The sequence below is a fragment of the Hyperolius riggenbachi genome, chromosome 1 (genome assembly GCF_040937935.1).
Source record: "Hyperolius riggenbachi isolate aHypRig1 chromosome 1, aHypRig1.pri, whole genome shotgun sequence".
Lineage (NCBI taxonomy): Eukaryota > Metazoa > Chordata > Amphibia > Anura > Hyperoliidae > Hyperolius > Hyperolius riggenbachi.
This window is the reverse complement of record NC_090646.1, coordinates 441,139,493-441,156,859: the sequence shown is the minus strand read 5'-3', so window position 1 is coordinate 441,156,859 and position 17,367 is coordinate 441,139,493. Positions and strand designations below refer to the sequence as shown.

General features: G+C 45.0%; 1 protein-coding gene across 2 annotated transcripts in view; it reads left to right on the top strand.

The window, feature by feature from the left end:
• Positions 1–17,367, top strand: part of SPTLC1 (serine palmitoyltransferase long chain base subunit 1) — a 118,102-nt gene that overhangs the window by 62,662 nt on the left and 38,073 nt on the right. For both annotated transcript variants that reach the window (XR_011020981.1, XM_068238000.1), the window contains exon 8: positions 10,275–10,364. Coding sequence is in view for 1 of the 2 variants with exons in the window: in XM_068238000.1 (XP_068094101.1) it covers positions 10,275–10,364 (90 nt within the window). In the remaining variant the exon portion in view is untranslated. The remainder of the gene's footprint in view (positions 1–10,274; positions 10,365–17,367) is intronic.

Below are 17,367 nucleotides of genomic sequence, written 5' to 3'. Positions count from 1 at the left end.
ACCAGCGCTAAGGGCTGGATCGGAGACGGCTGACGTCAGGACGTCGGATGACGTCACGCCGCTCGTCGCCATGGCGACGAGGAAAGCCAAACAAGGAAGGCTGCTCATTGCAGCCTTCCTTGTTACTTCTGATTGCCGGAGGCGATCAGAAGAACGCATCCGGAGCGCCCTCTAGTGGGCTTTCATGCAGCCAACTTTCAGTTGGCTGCATAAAATGTTTTTTTTTAATTTAAAAAAAAAAAAACCTCCCGCAGCCGCCCTGGCGATCTCAATAGAACGCCAGGGTGGTTAATGCCTCCCTAACTTATCCTAACCTTTAATTCCAGCCACCATAATCTTATTATTTTCGGACACTTTAAAGATTCGGATCCCTTCTTTATTATTAATCGTACCTGTACTAGTGACCTTAGCCCATTCAAAAACTGACTCTAGGTCTGTCATCACCGCCACATGTGCGCTTCCACGCCGCGTGTGCACACCGGTCTGCCGCACCCACCCGGCCAGCCCCCTGGCCCGTCCTGCTGCTGTCCCTGCGGCACACGCGCAGTAGCGCAAATGCAGACACTGTATATTTCATAGTAGCAACCTCTCACAACTAAACAGGATAGATAATTCATGCAATTACTGTGGGTACTGTTTGCTGGTTAACATCCTGGCTGTAGCCAGGAGCTGTGACATCAGAAGAGCAAAACAAAATGTTTGTTTTTCTGAATGATCAACCTGAATATATCCTGTTCCTGTATTAGATTTCACCTCAGCTAGAGCAGTGTGACTGTGGTCTGTGCAGTTCTGCTTTGTGAAAGGTAGAAGGTAATACTGGCTGCAGAAAGCCGGGCTTTGGAGTCGGAGTCGGGACAATTTTGGGTGCCTGGAGTCAGGAAAAAATGCACAGACTCCGACTCCTAATGAATTTAAACTGTAATTTAAAATAGAAAATATCATAAATGTTCTATTTCTCAGATAATAGTCATCATAAATAATTTATATATACAGTAATAGCTGTGCTTAGTCCACAAAAATGAAATAAACTAATCAAAATGAGTTACTTGTGCTGCTTCAATAAAGCAGTCCCCGTATTTTTAAAGTCAGATATACACATCTGATTGTGACTGTATATATCAGTGGTCCTCAAACTAAGGCCCGCGGGCCGAATGTGGCCCCCTGAGGCTATTTTTACCGGCCCCCACACAAAATGTATTACTTATAGATATGGTCAGCTACATCTTTAAATATTAGTGGTCTGCATATAGAATAGCAGTGCTGGCACCACCCATCCACATGGAAGCCAGAAAGCAGTAATTCTCTGATTTCCAATCAGAGGCCTAGTGCACACCGGAGTGTTTCCGCTGCGGTTTGCGATCTGCTTGCGGGTGCGGATCCGCTAGGGTAATGTATTTCAATGGGCTGGTGCACACCAGAGCGGGAGGCGTTTTGCAGAAACGCATACTCCCGGGCTGCTGCAGATTTGGGATTGCGGATGCGTTTCTGCCTCAATGTTAAGTATAGGAAAACCGCAAACCGCTCTGAAAAACGGCACTTCAGAGCGGTTTGCCAGGCGGTTTTTGTTACAGTAGCTGTTCAGTAACAGCTTTACTGTAACAAAACATGAAATCTACTATACCAAAACCGCTACACAAAACCGCAAAACGCTAGCTGAAACGCTGCAGAAAAATAAGAAAAAGCGTTTCAAAATCTGCTAGCATTTTGCGGATCTGCTAGCGGTTTTTGGTGTGCACTAGGCCAAATTCCACATCACGTGACACTGCTGTCCAATTGGACTGCAGGTTGTCACCTGGATATGCTTCACTGTCTGGCCCGCAAAGATTTCAACACCATTTTATGTATACTCCGGCCCCCAGCAGTCTGAAGTATGTTGACCCAGCCCTTGACCCAAAACGTTTGGGGACACCTGGTATATATGATGTGTACATAGGAATCTCTTATATATACGAAATAACATCTATGCTGTAAATATAAAGCCTGATGTGTAGCCGTGTCACTAATAGAGATGGTCAATGAGATGGAAATAATTGTGCGTTGATTCTGATTTATGCAAATGTACTCTTTGCTCATGAAATCAAATATGTTAAAATTTTGGTTTGGTGACTACGAATTAAATGGTACCTGAGAAGGATGAAAAGAAAAGGTTTTTTTATACATACCTGGGGCTTCTTCCAGCCCCCTTCAGGCTAATCAGTCCCTCGCTGTCCACCTCCACCACCTGGATCTTCTGTTATGAGTCCTGGGAATTCAGCCAGTCAGCGCAGTCCGGCCGCATGCCGCTTTCACAGCCAGGAGCGTTCTGCACCTGCGCAACAGTGCTGTGCAGGTGTAGTACGCTCCCGGCGGCGGAGTGTGTGCATGCGCACTATGCCAGACTGGCTCAAGTACCTGGACTCATAGCAGAAGATCCAGGTGGTGGAGGAGGACAGCGAGGGACTGATTAGCCTGAAGGGGGCTGGAGGAAGCCCTAGGTATGTATAAAACTTTAATTTCATCTGTCTCAGGTTTACTTTGTTACATAGTATTACTATACTCTACATATGCACTCTCCACAGAGCTGCAGGGAATCCACTGAGAATGTTTTGCACATTGAACACAGAGATGTTGTCTATCACCCATAAACCTGGTTCAGATTGTGCATGAAGAATGTGTAATAGAGGAAGAATCTCGTTATTCCCCTGCAGAGTACCTGCACATCACTCTTACATGTAACCACTGTTACATTGCCTAGGGCCTGATAGATGTTCTTTGTTCTGGCCTGTACCTTTTACAAGTACTCTTACCAAGGACTAGTTGTAGTCTATGACTAAAGGGAATAAATATGGCAGTCTCCATATCCTTCTCACTTCAGTTGTCATTTAAAATTCCTAAGCGTTGGCAGTTAAGAGACGAATTTCATGTTACATACTTTCAATCAACAACATTGTAATATGCAATATTATATAATAGAGGAGTCGGTGGAATCCTAAACTGAGTCGGAGTCGGTGGATTTTTGTACCGACTCTACAGCCCTGGCAGAAAGCATAGTATTCTTTGCAGTGCAGAGCAGTATAAGCACTACAGCCTCTGCTGTTTTTTTATGGTAATGTATTAATTCCTAAGAGTAGTCCCTAGGAGTAGTCTTGACAATTGTTGGGCAGTTCCTTCTGGCTGCTGGAGAGGTCTCCTCTGTGGGTTCCAGTGAGGGCTCGTTTCCACTGGTGCGGTGCGGAATCGCCTGCATTTCACCACGGACGAAATCGCATGTGGGTGCGATTCTGCGTGCGTTCTTGCCGCGATTTTGCATGCGATTCTGCATAGGTAAGGGTATATGCGAATGTAACCATGTCACTGCCTTTGTAAAATAACGTTAATAACTATGCGAATTCGCGTCAAAAACCGCATGCTCAACCCGCATGCGATTTCCCTATTAAAATACATTAGCGACGATTTGCGTGCATTCCTCTCGCACGCAAAATCTGATTTCAGCCGCACACAAAAACGCTCCCGCAGACGCACAAGTAGAAACAGCCCCATCCACTTGCATTGCCTATGCGACTCCACATGCGGATACCGCATGCGGATTCGCTGTAGTGAAAACGGCCCTGAGTCTAGAGTAGATATGAAATGCCAGCAGAACAATATAGAGGTTATAGAGGTGTGTGGGCAAGTGCAGACAAACACCCAAAAAACAGTTAGGGCCCGTTCAGATCACAAATGCGGATGGCCATGCGTGCGGAACGCAACGCGTACAAACGCACGCCATCCGCGTTTGTGTGCGTTATGTGGCTGATCCCATCACTGAAAAGTGAATGGGACAGCCGCGCGTTTTTACAAAATCTGCGTGCAGCATGCTTTCCCGGACCGCACAGGTCCGGAACGCATGCAGTGTGAACATCAGACAGTGCACTCTATGCACTGTCTGATGTCGTGCGTGTCTGCCTCTTGCACGCGTCTCCAAAATGCGGCTGGAAATGCGTGCAGTCTGAACGGGCCCTTAGGCCTCTTTCACAGTGCGACGTTAAAGTCGCACGTTAGAAAATGTTTCAATGCGGACTAACACACAGTAATAGGAAGTCTATGCGACATTCACAGTGCACACGTAGCGTTTGTGTGTAACATGTAGCAATATTATAAAGTGCTGCATGCTGTGCGTCATACGTGTTATTCACTGCGGTGGACTGTTTGCACATGCTCAGTAATTATTTAGAGACATACTTTTCATTGTCTGTATTTAGTACTGTATGTGCTGTATGCGTTAGTAATGCTGCAATGCGACTTTTTGGGCGCGTTGCGTTTTAAGTTTACAATGGTGCGACTTTAACCACTTACCGACCGCACGCTTATACCGTGCATCGGCAAAGTGGCAGCTGCAGGACCAGCGACGCAGTATTGCGTCGCCAGCTGCAGGCTGATTAATCAGGAAGCAGCCGCTCGCGCGAGCGGCTGCTTCCTGTCAATTCACGGCGGGGGGCTCCGTGAATAGCCTGCGGGCCGCCGATGGCGGCTCGCAGGCTAAATGTAAACACAAGCGGAAATAATCCGCTTTGTTTACATTGTACGGCGCTGCTGCGCAGCAGCGCTGTAAGGCAGATCGGCGATCCCCGGCCAATCAGCGGCCGGGGATCGCCGCCATGTGACAGGAGACAGCCTGTCACTGGCTGCACAGGACGGATAGCGTCCTGTGCAGCCCGGTTCACCGGGGGGGCCAGGTAGGAGAGGGAGGGGGGGATTGCGCCGCGGAGGGGGGCTTTGAGGTGCCCCCCCCGCAACACCCGGCAGGCAGGAGCGATCAGACCCCCCCCAGCACATCATCCCCCTAGTGGGGAAAAAAGAGGGGGCGATCTGGTCGCTCTGCCTGCACTCTGATCTGTGCTGGGGGCTGCAGAGCCCACCCAGCACAGATCAGCTAAAACAGCGCTGGTCCTTAAGGGGGGGTAAAGGGTGGGTCCTCAAGTGGTTAACATCGCAACAAACCGCAACGCCGCACAGTGAAAGAGGCCTAAAAAGCGTGGTATGCATGCTGCTTTTATTAACCTTATGGGCAGATTTACTGCATCTTCAATATCTTCCTATGGTGTAATTTGCTCTAAAGGGGACCAGTGTGACCAAGGAAGTTTTCACATAATGCTTACTGATCTGCTTAATTTGGCTTTACCAGCATTTTATTTCTTGCAGTTGCAGTATTTTGACATTTTTTGCATTTTAATTTTAGGTGAAAGGTGTGTTTGTGTTGATGAATGCAGCAGACTTTGTGCTATCAAGTTTGTGGACAGCTTACATTATTTTGAAGCATTCTTTACATTCAGTTGTTCCAGCGGGAAAAATGATCTTTTATGGAAACCTTTATATTAAACACACTTTTCCTGATGTCAGTTTATAGCAAGTCTTTCGGCTAAATCATGTATCCATGTAAATTTCACTTGCGGCAATATATGATAATTATTTGACTACTTTACAACACTAGAAAAATGAGGCCTAGTAACCTCAACTGGCCTATAAAAGTAGAAGTAATAATAACTTCTTTGGATACAAGGTCAGTCTCTTTTTAATGTGGTGTAACAAATTGCATACAAATGGAACATGAGGATTTAATGTACACAGCTCCAGTAAAGAAGTAAATTATGCCACTAGGTATAGAACTCATGCCTCAAATGCTGAACATAACTAGAAATAATAGAAACATCAAAAAAATCTGCTTTGCTCTTTCAGCTTTGCATAAAGAAGAGAAACCAGACTGACAATATTGCATTGGCTCACACTGAAAGGGATCTTACACATGTTGCTGTAAAGTTACGGGTAACAGATTGGTGTAATTGCTGGCATTCCATCGTATGGGCTATTGCCCAAGAGAGCAATGTTTAGAGGGGAAAAAACTCTGACACAGTAAATGTAACAAACACTGTGATTTATTGCCATTTCTGCACTCCCTTTCTGTTTGGCCTTCACAGCCTGGTTTTTGAAGCTTTTGTGCCAAGAACAGAATGTTGCATGGTAAACATCCTCACTGAAGTATATCATTAAGGAAGCTTCATGATGTTTGCGGTTAACAAAAATGCACGAGGTCCAAAGTGGGAATAGTAAACCGTGAAAAAATAAAAATATGTGACAGATAGCAAAATAAAAATTGCAGGAATGCTCAATAAGGGCAACGTGTGACTTTCCAACATTAAATCCCCAAATCAGAGAATACTTGTTCTTGATAGACTGGGAAAAGGATAGGATGTCTGCAAGTTTGTTACTACTGTCTGTGTCACATTAAGAGATGCTGCTTTCTGTCCTGTGACGGCAAGAGCTGTAACATTGCCTATACATGCAATTGTTTTTCATAAAAGCTGTTTTGATCACTACAGTCAAAACTGATAGGGATATACAGTGGGTTGCAAAAGTATTCGGCCCCCTTGAAGTTTTCCACATTTTGTCATATTACTGCCACAAACATGAATCAATTTTATTGGAATTCCACATGAAAGACCAACACAAAGTGGTGTACACGTGAGAAGTGGAACGAAAATCATACATGATTCCAAACATTTTTTACAAATAACTGCAAAGTGGTGTGTGCATAATTATTCAGCCCCCTTTGATCTGAGTGCAGTCAGTTGCCTATAGACATTGTCTGATGAGTGCTAATGACTAAATAGAGTGCACCTGTGTGTAATCTAATGTCAGTACAAATACAGCTGCTCTGTGAGGGCCTCAGAGATTGTCTAAGAGTATATTGGGAGCAACAACACCGTGAAGTCCAAAGAACACACAAGACAGGTCCAAGACAGGTCAGGGATCAAGTTATTGAGATATTTAAAGCAGGCTTAGGCTACAAAAAGATTTCCAAAGCCTTGAACATCCCAAGGAGCACTGTTCAAGCGATCATTCAGAAATGGAAGGAGTATGGCACAACTGTAAACTTACCAAGACAAGGCCATCCACCTAAACTCACAGGCCGAACAAGCAGAGCGCTGATCAGAAATGCAGTCAAGAGGCCCATGGTGACTCTGGACGAGCTGCAGAGATCTACAGCTCAGGTGGGAGACTCTGTCCATAGGACAACTATTAGTCATGCACTGTACAAAGTTGGCCTTTATGGAAGAGTGGCAAGAAGAAAGGCATTGTTAACAGAAAGCATAAGAAGTTCCGTTTGCAGTTTGCCACAAGTCACGTGGGGGACACAGCAACCATGTGGAAGAAGGTGCTCTGGTCAGATGAGACCAAAATGGAACTTTTTGGCCAAAATGCAAAACACTATGTGTGGCAGAAAACTAACACTGCACATCACTCTGAGCACACCATCCCCACTGTCAAATATGGTGGTGGCAGCATCATGCTCGGGGGTGCATCTCTTCAGCAGGGACAGGGAAGCTAGTCAGAGTTGATGGGAAGATGGATGGGGCCAAATACTGGGCAAACTTGGAAGAAAACCTCTTGGAGTCTGCAAAAGACTTGAGACTGGGGCGGAGGTTCACCTTCCAGCAGGACAATGACCCTAAACATAAAGCCAGGGCAACAATGGAATGGTTTAAAACAAAACAAATCTATGTGTTAGAATGGCCCAGTCAAAGTCCAGATCTAAATCCAATCGAGAATCTGTGGAAAGATCTGAAAACTGCTGTTCACAAACGCTGTCCATCTAATCTGACTGAGCTGGAGCTGTTTTGCAAAGAAGAATGGGAAAGGATTTCAGTCTCTAGATGTGCAAAGCTGGTAGAGACATACCCTAAAAGACTGGCAGCTGTAATTGCAGCAAAAGGTGGTTTTACAAAGTATTGACTCAGGGGGCCGAATAATTACGCACACCCCACTTTGCAGTTATTTATTTGTAAAAAATGTTTGGAATAATTTATGATTTTTGTTCCACTTCTTACATGTACACCACTTTGTATTGGTCTTTCACATGGAATTCCAATAAAATTGATGCATGTTTGTGGCAGTAATGTGACAAAATGTGGAAAACTTCAAGGGGGCTGAATACTTTTGCAACCCACTGTATATGTTGCCCCTAACAAAAAAAAATTGGGAAACTGAAGTGAAAATAAACTTATGAAATAATCAATTGTATGTATAATACAGATAAGAAATAGAACATTTAACCACCCTGGCGTTCTATTAAGATGGCGTTCTATTAAGATCGCCAGGGCGGCTGCGGGAGGGTTTTTTTTAAATAAAAAAAAAACTATTTCATGCAGCCAACTGAAAGTTGGCTGCATGAAAGCCCACTAGAGGGTGCTCCGGAGGCGTTCTTCCGATCGCCTCCGGCGCCCAGAAAAAACAAGGAAGGCCGCAATGAGCGGCCTTCCTTGTTTTGCTTACATCGTCGCCATAGCGACGAGCGGAGTGACGTCATGGACGTCAGCCGACGTCCTGACGTCAGCCGCCTCCGATCCAGCCCTTAGCGCTGGCCGGAACTTTTTGTTCCGGCTACGCAGGGCTCAGGCGGCTGGGGGGACCCTCTTTCGCCGCTGCTCGTGGCGGATCGCCGCAGAGCGGCGGCGATCAGGCAGCACACGCGGCTGGCAAAGTGCCGGCTGCGTGTGCTGCTCTTTATTTGAAGAAAATCGGCCCAGCAGGGCCTGAGCGGCAGCCTCCGGCGGTGATGGACGAGCTGAGCTCGTCCATACCGCCCGGCTGGTTAATAGCAAAGATATGAGTCTCATATTGTTTCCAGTACAGGAAGAGTTGAGAAACTTCACTTATCTATGCAAAAGAGCTTCTCCGACTAATTTAGAGAGCAATGCTATTTACTGAAACACTTATACATCAAAGAAACAGTTAAAGACAACTTAACATTAGATTTTACTACAGGGAAGTTCAGAATCATTCGCTCTGCTTCATAGTTTAAAAAATACAGACTGTAGTTTGCAAACTGCAAATATTGAAGAATATAGCAATGTTATAAAAAAAAGCTATATAACTGAAAATGAAAATATGACTTTCTTATTTGCTACTCGTGTCCTATTAAAGTGGTCTGAAAGCCAGCATTTCTACTCAGCTCTAAAAGATTCCTTGCAGCTTTAAAGCTACTATCCCAGAAAAAAAATTCTAGCAGAACATCGCTGAAATGGTTAAACAAAGCACTTTCTCCTGCTAGTCAGCTTCAATTCCACATCCAAACTGGAGATAGCAGTATCTTTTTTTACTCGATAAACACAAATTTGTCAACACTGGAATGTAAACAAACACTTTCCGAAAAGCTGTCTCTGCTTCAGGCATACACTGAGTTCAGAATGGCTCATTAGAAGATTTTCATACGGTATATATAATAAAAATCCGGTATAATAGAAAAATAATAAAATACAATGGCAGGTTTCAGGGCAAGAAAAACTACACTTTGGAAACTTGTAATTTGTAGACAGACAATTTTACTTTTGCTCAAAAGCAAATAGAACTGTGAGTAATAAAAAGTAGGAAAACACATTTTTATCGATTGCCATGTCAGTTTCAGACCACTTTAACTATCTGTACTACACATACAATTCATTATATCATACTTTATTTTTTCGCTTCAGTGTCACTTTAATTGGGCCATTGGCAGCTATACAGTTTTCCAACAAGTTCTATTTTACAATTAGTTTTGTAATTCAGCAGCAAGAGAGTAATTGACAGTTTTCCCAAGTCTCCTTCCTACCTTTTCTGTTAATCAGAAGCAAGTGAAACCTGCACCCTATTCACATTTCTAATCAGTTAAGACTCTATAATGCCTGGTACACACAAGTCAATTTCCCATCAGATCGATGGGTCGAATCGTTATCTTCTGGTGTGTCCGATCTGCTCCCAAGCAAGAATGGGATTGATTTTCAGATCACTACTACACAAAATCCATCCCATTCTTGATCTGGAGCAGATCGGACCGTCCAGAAATTGATTTGACACATCGAAATTGTGTCGTGTACCAGGTATAAGGCGTGTCAAAATGCAAACAGCAGTAGTGTATTCTTGCCCTAAAGGATACAACCAACTTCTAATGCACACTGCATTAGGAGTTAATATATAATATTTTCATACTTCTTACTGCTTCTTCGCTTACTGGAAACAATAGTTTATTACATGATTCACTTGCTTCAGACCTTTTATAGAAAGTAGACTGGAAACTCTAGGGCAAATAACTACTCTCTTGCTGCTGAATTACCATTGTATTCTTGAATTTATACACAGGAGTACTATCTTCAAAAGGATTTCAGATTTTTGTGTGACGTTATGCTAATTGCTTGCATTATCTCTATCCATTTTATAGTGTTGTTTTGCTTAACCCACCCCGAGGACAACCTCATCTTTAGTACTTATTTGTTTCTTACCAGAATCCACGCAAGGCCAGAGTGACTAGACGTTTTATTGTCGCCGAGGGGCTTTATATGAACACTGGTGACATCTGCCCTCTTCCTCAACTGGTAAGTGTTGTCTATTCAGGTAACAAGACCCCTGTCACCATGTGCCTATCTGATAAATATATATTTGGGAAACGCATTAAACTTTTCCAGGTTATCTCCAGGACCACATCCTCTATGACCCCTTACACCAACCTCTGGCGTTTTTTTCCTTTACCTTCCATTGAGGTGGAACCGCCTCAAAAATGGCCCATGCAGCGCTTTTCTGAGAGGATCAGAAGCGAACCGCTCAGATGTGAACTCTGTGATAGAGAATCATTGCACAAGCGTTCTTAGGGCGATTTTGAAAATCGCTGCGTTAGAAAAAAGGCCAAAAAAGCCCTTAGACTCGGTTCACACTTGCATTATTTTGCGGACCGCAAAGTCCGCAATTGGAACGGACGATTAAGGGTCTATTATTAATCAATGGACCCGTGCGCACTCGTCCGTTCCTCCGGATGCGGTCTGCGGTCCGGAATTTTCCAACCTGCTCCAATTTTCCGGACCAGTCCTCCGTCTGCCGCCGGACCGGATCCGGACAAGAAATCCAGCACAAGACGAAATGAGAAAAAAAAAAGTGCTCAACACATTTCCGGATGTAGCCGGACGTCCTACCCCACTTCCTGTGGGGTTCTCTATGGTACAGGCGGCCATGTGGATGTACCCAGCGTCGGACAGCCCCCAGCCTCTCCACAGCCACCCCAGAACACAGCGGAGGATGGAAGGACCCGGCCATCCAGACGCAGGGCCCCATGGGACGAGGAGGATTATGTCCGCACAGCAGGCTCTCCCCAAGAAGGACTCCAGCGCTTTTCCAGACCTTCCAGGCCCCTCTTTGAAAACGGATCCAGGACGCATGAAGAATGGAAGAAGATCCGGATGAAAACTGAACGTGACCTGACCGGATCCTGATGACCTCCTGATGGCGAACGGATGTTCTCAGAACGGACCGGAACGAACTCGTGCCACCGCTAAGTAGTTGATCAAAACGCAAGTGTGAACCGGGCCTTAGTGTGAACGAACCATGTGTTCCATTTATCGTTTTCTGCAAAATTCCAATGCAGTGGTGTTTTAAGCAGATTGTCAAAGATGTATATTTAAAGACCTTATGAGGTGGCTGAAATGTGAAATACGCTCAACCCCTCAGCCTGTTAAGACTCTTGTAGTGGACAATCCTCCTTAGTAATGTTTTATTATCTATCTTCCTTGAAGTGGTTCGCATTGGGGGCAATTGCAATATGTTTGAGGATCAACGCTGTTTGGTAAATCACTATTGCTGTGTCTCCCTATGAAGGTGTTCACACAGCAGTGTTGTGATTTTGTTAAACTGGAAAATTTGCTGCATGTAGCCTTTTTTTAAGCGATTCAGCTTGAATGGACAAAACCAAAAATCACCTTGCAAAATAACAATCGCTAAGCATTCGCAATTGCATTTTGCGGTGTGAACCAGGCATAAGAGATGCCACTGACTCATCAATAATTCCTGTATTGGTTGAAGGATCATCATAGTCTATCAGTAGGTTTCCTTTCAAACCCCCCCATTTAAGAAGGAAATCATGACGGCAACTGAGGATGCTGGGGGGTTGAGGAGAGAGGGTAAGGCAGTTTGTAGGTTATTCCCCCAGTTTGTGGTGAGAGAGAGTCCCCAATGCATAGTGTGCAGGGAAGGGGTGATGTAACTCACCTTTCTGCTGCCACAGGGGAAAATGATCTTTTCACAGGGCTGAGAAGTGGAGCTTTGCTGCAATTTGTGGGCGGAATTTCGGCGGACCCTCTTCCATGAAGAATATTGAGGCAGGCCGTGTACATCCACATAAATTACCTTAGATACAAAAACTACATATATCATTCAAACAATGCATCATACTGTCAGTTCATTAGTTGTTTGTGTTTAACATGAAAACTCCTAAGTGGTTTAGGCCATTGAATACCATGGGCTGCCAGTTCTAGTGCATTTTGGCATTGTAGTAAGATGTAAAAAAACAGCCTGAACGAAGCCTATGCCTAACTTTATATGTAGTCATGATCTGTTACCTACAGACTGTTTTCCCATTATGAAATTAAAAACAATGGTGCATGAGCCAGCCTGGGGCCCCGGGAACTCTCACTGCCCGGGGCCCCAGAACCAGCATCTAACACCATATGTGAGCGCAGCCAAACCCTTGGTGCTGCCACCCCCAAGGCCTGTCTCCTACTGCTCTAAAACTTACCAAACACACAAATGGAGAAACTCACTCCCAAACAGTTCTCTGCTGCTTTATAAAGCCTGCAGGCTGCTTATAAGCCAATGAGAAGTGCACACATATATTACACCTAGCTTGCAGTGATTAATCAAGCAGAAGCTGAGCAAGTCAGCCAGTCAGTTGGAGAGGGCTTCAGTTGCATATAGACAATGGCTATATGACCAGCAGGGGGCACCAGCGTGCAGGATATTCCCTCTCATGCACCATTGTTTTTAATTTTATTGTAGTATCCCATGCAGTTTAGTTAGGAGGGGGGCAGATGAGAGGGAATATCCTGCACGCTGGTGGCCGCTGCTGGTCATATAGCCATTGTCTATATGCAACTGAAGCCCTCTCCAACTGACTGGCTGACTTGCTCAGCTTCTGCTTGATTAATCACTGCAAGCTAGGTGTAATATATGTGTGCACTTCTCATTGGCTTATAAGCAGCCTGCAGGCTTTATAAAGCAGCAGAGAACTGTTTGGGAGTGAGTTTCTCCATTTGTGTGTTTGGTATGTTTTCCCATTATGGACCAGATTTTCACAGTTCAGCGCTCCTCCCATTTATTCACAAATAACTTTCACTACTTATCACACCTAAATGTATACATTGTTTGTTTTTGCCACAAATTGGGCTTTTTGTAGATGATGATTTTTAATTAAGGGAAAAAATACACTATTTCTTCATTTTCAAACCTTAGTTGTTTTTTTTTTTTTTTTTTTTTAACAATTCAAAACCTTAGTTTCAAAAGAAATGCCACTGTAGATAAAACCCACACGTTTTATTTGCCCATTTGTCCTGGTCTGTACAACATTTAAATTATTTCCCTAGTACAATGTATGGGGACAATATTTTATTTGGAAATGAAGGTGTTTTCTCTCCTCGTCCTCCAGGACGGCTCCCAACATGAGATAGCCAGTTCCTCCCCCTAGGAAACACGCCCAGCACAAGATTTGCATAAAGCATCTCTGACCCCAACATCCCTCAGTATTGCTATTTTTCCCACCCAGGAAACATCCAGTACAGGTTCGTTTGCCTGTGTTACCTGGGCAGGATGCTGCTCGGAAGGTGCCTCTCCCCTCCTCTCCCTGGATGCCTGCGGGGTGAGCTAGTGTCGGGCGGGAAGAAGTGGACTGACTCTCCTGCCTTCCGCGCTCGCTTGCGGATTCCTCCGGCAGGGAAGACGCTGGCCGGGAGTTTGTGTGTCTGCTGACGCTGGAGGGGGCGGTGGCAGAGGCGTGTGATCGCATTGGCGTGAACCGGAAGTGGGCGTGTACTTCCGGTTCAAGGGGCACAACGCTGTTTAAGCGTGGCCGCGGCAGCGTGTTCTGCGCCATTACAGTCCAGCCACTCGGACAGGGAGGACATGGAGCAGGCTACAGGTTCCTCCGCTGCTGGCCGCAACAATTCCTCTGACCCAGCGAGCCAGGTATGCGGTGGTCAGTCGATTTATTTAGCACTTCGGTGCTCTTGTTGGAGGCATTGCTGTTACTCAGTGGGCAGGTTATGCTGGACTTCACTGAGTTTACATGGAGCCTCAAGTATATTTGTATGGCAGGAAGGTCTGGGTCCAGAGGTCTCAAAGTATTTTGTTTTGTGTTTGTGCTCTCTTTTAGAATCCTGCCGGAAAGCACAGAGAAAAATCTAAAAGATGCTCAAAATGTGATGCTAAGCTTTCAGCCTCATCCACTAAATCTACCTGTCAGAAATGTAGTGTAAAGGAAAAGGCTGACCCATCTGAGATGATGCTAAATTTTATGGAATCTATGAGGAAGGAGTTCTCCAACTTTTCAGGCTTTCCGCACTGTTATGGCCTCAATTCACGGAGCTTTATCAAACACTTTATCAAACCTTTGATAATTTTCCTCATGGGTAAAATCTAATTTTGAATTCACTAAGGTGTTATAGATTGATTGATTGATCATTTCATCGATAAAACATTCGATAAATCTATAACACCTTAGTGAATTCAAAATTAGATTTTACCCATGAGGTAAATTATCAAACGTTTGATAAAGTGTTTGATAAAGCTCCGTGAATTGAGGCCAATGTCTTCTAGTGCTTTGCCGTTGGTTTCTCCTCAGTCTTTTGGGTCATCTGTTATGCCAGGCCAAGGGGGTCCAGCCAACTGCCCCACAGGATACTCTGCAGGCTGGTACCTCCTCACCCGGGCAAATTGAGGTTCAGGGTTACGCCGTTCCTACTTCTGCGGATGACTCTATCGAGGAGACTGAGCATAAGCCAGATTCTGATTCTGCTTCTAAAGTCAAATCCGCAAAGTATTTATTTAGTGCAGAGGAAACGTCAGAGCTTTTGTGTATGAGGCCGAGGAGATTCCGGAAAAGACTCCAGGTTCCTCGGCCAGGGATGTAATCTATCAGGGATTGCAGGCTGTTGAAGGTAGATCCTTTCCTGTACACCCTGCAATCATTAAAATTTATTACGGATCAATGGAGTGATCCAGAAAAAAGATTGTACATTCCCAAGTCCTTCAAGCACAGATTCCCCTTTAAAGAGGAGGACCGATCTCGCTGGGCCAAGTGTCCGAGATTGGACGCTGCGCTTTCTCAATATTCTAAAGACACAGACTTGTCTTTTGAAGACACAGGAGCAGTAAAGGACCCTATGGACAGGAAAGCGGAAACGATGCTTAAAAGAGCCTGGGAGGCAGTCGCATTTGCTTTCAAACCGGCTATAGCCTCTGTCTGTATTGCCAGAAATTTTAATAATTGGTTAGCAGGATTGAGGGATCACCTGATTGCCGGAACCCCTCATGCTGAGATGCTTGAGTCTTTCCCTGTCATTTCCCGGGCTGTCTCCTTTCTGGCGGACGCTGCTACAGAATTTCTGAGAGCAACTTCTAGGATTTCGGCATTGGATAATACTACCAGAAGGGCAATATGGCTTAACACCTGGAAGGGGGATGTTAGCTCAAAACAAAAGTTATGCGCCATGAAATTCGAAGGAGACCTCCTGTTTGGAAAAAACCTAGAAGAAATTTTGGAAAGATCGTCGAGGAAAGGTAAAAAATTTCCCGATAAAAGGAGATTACAGCCAAGGCGGTCCTTTCGAGGTAGGAAGCCCTTTTTTCAGAGAGACCAAAGGATGCAGCCGCAGAAGAGAAAGTGGACTTACCCTTCAACAAAGGGTAAGTCCTCCTTTATCTTCAACAAAGGCCCCGCTGGAGGGTCTAAAGATGAGAAGTGGCATAGTACCAGTGGAGGGGGAAGACTCCTGCAGTTTGCCGATCAATGGAGTCAAGTTACCCAAAATCAGTTCATTTTGGACCTGATTGCCACAGGGTACAAAATCAAATTTGCACTGCACCCCCCAGAGAACTTTATTCTAACGGGCTGCTCGAAAGAGGTGGAGAGAGCCTCAGCTCTAAAAACTTCAGTCTTGTCACTTCTCGAGGGTTCCAAAGGAACAGTGGCATCGGGGGTTTTATTCCAGAGTTTTCATGATAAAAAACCCTCAGGGAAGTTTCGAATGATTCTCAATTTGAAGGCACTAAATCCATTCATTCAAGTATTAAAATTCAGGATGGAAACGGTGTACTCGGTTCAAACCCTGATCCCAAAAGATTCCTTTATGGTAACCCTCGATTTAAGAGGTGCGTTTCTCCATGTGCCAATCAACCCCTTTTACCAATGATTTCTAAGATTTGCGGTTGTTCTGGGAGACTCGATATGTCACTCACCAGTACCAAGCACTTCCATTTGGTATCTCCACGGCCTCGCGAGTGTTTACCAAAATAATGGCAGAGGTCACTGCTCATCTACATTTGTGCCAGATAAAGATCATTCCCTATCTGGACGATCTGCTTATTCTAGTGGAGTCGAGAGAAAAACTAACGGCAGATCTGAATATGAGTATACAGGTCTTGTCAAACCTGGGTTGGCTCCTCAATATAGAAAAATCAATGTTGATTACGGTGCAAAGGGTGATGTACCTGGGATTCTGGATAGACTCATCACGGGCAATGACCTTTCTTCCAGAAGAAAAACAAAACGCCATAATTCAGAGGGTATGCTCCTTTATAAAAAAGGAGAGTCTCGCTCAGGGAGACTATGTCCTTGCTAGGGTTGATGACATCTGTCATCCCAGCGGTGGTGTGGGCCCAGAGTCACACCAGAATTCTGCAGGGTTGGGTGCTGAACCATTTCAACCATGGCAGGACTCCCTTGGACAGCTTTTTTTTCCCCCTAACCCGGGAAGTGAAGGTCTCACTGGAATGGTGGGAGCACTCATCCAGTCTCAGTCAGGGCAAACTTTGGCACCCTTCCCCCACTGATGCGGATATATACGGATGCCAGTCACGGGGGCTCAGGGGCCTATTGCTCCCATTCTCACACACGGGGTGTGGGACCAGGGAATGAGTGCAAGAACATCAAACTACAAGGAACTCATGGCGGTAAAATTGGCACTGGATCATTTCCTTCCACTGTTGAGGCAAACCCATGTTGTAATTCTATCAGACAACATAGTTAGTCTCTTACATTCAAAAACAAGGGGGTACAAGAACCAGAGAACTCAGGTCTTTGGCGATGGAAATTATGAATTGGGCAGAGGAAAATCTTCTCTCGATAACCTCTGTTCATATAAAAGGCTCGCAAAATTTTTTGGCAGACCAACTAAGTCGACCTCGACTGGTGGAAGCAGAGTGATCCCTAAACAAAGAAGTCTATCAGGACATCTCAAGCATGTGGAGTTCTCCCGGGGTAGACCTATTTGCATCCCCCCTCAATGCGAAAACAGAAATATTCTTTTCTCTCGATCCATCCTCCCCACTGGAGAGGCTGGA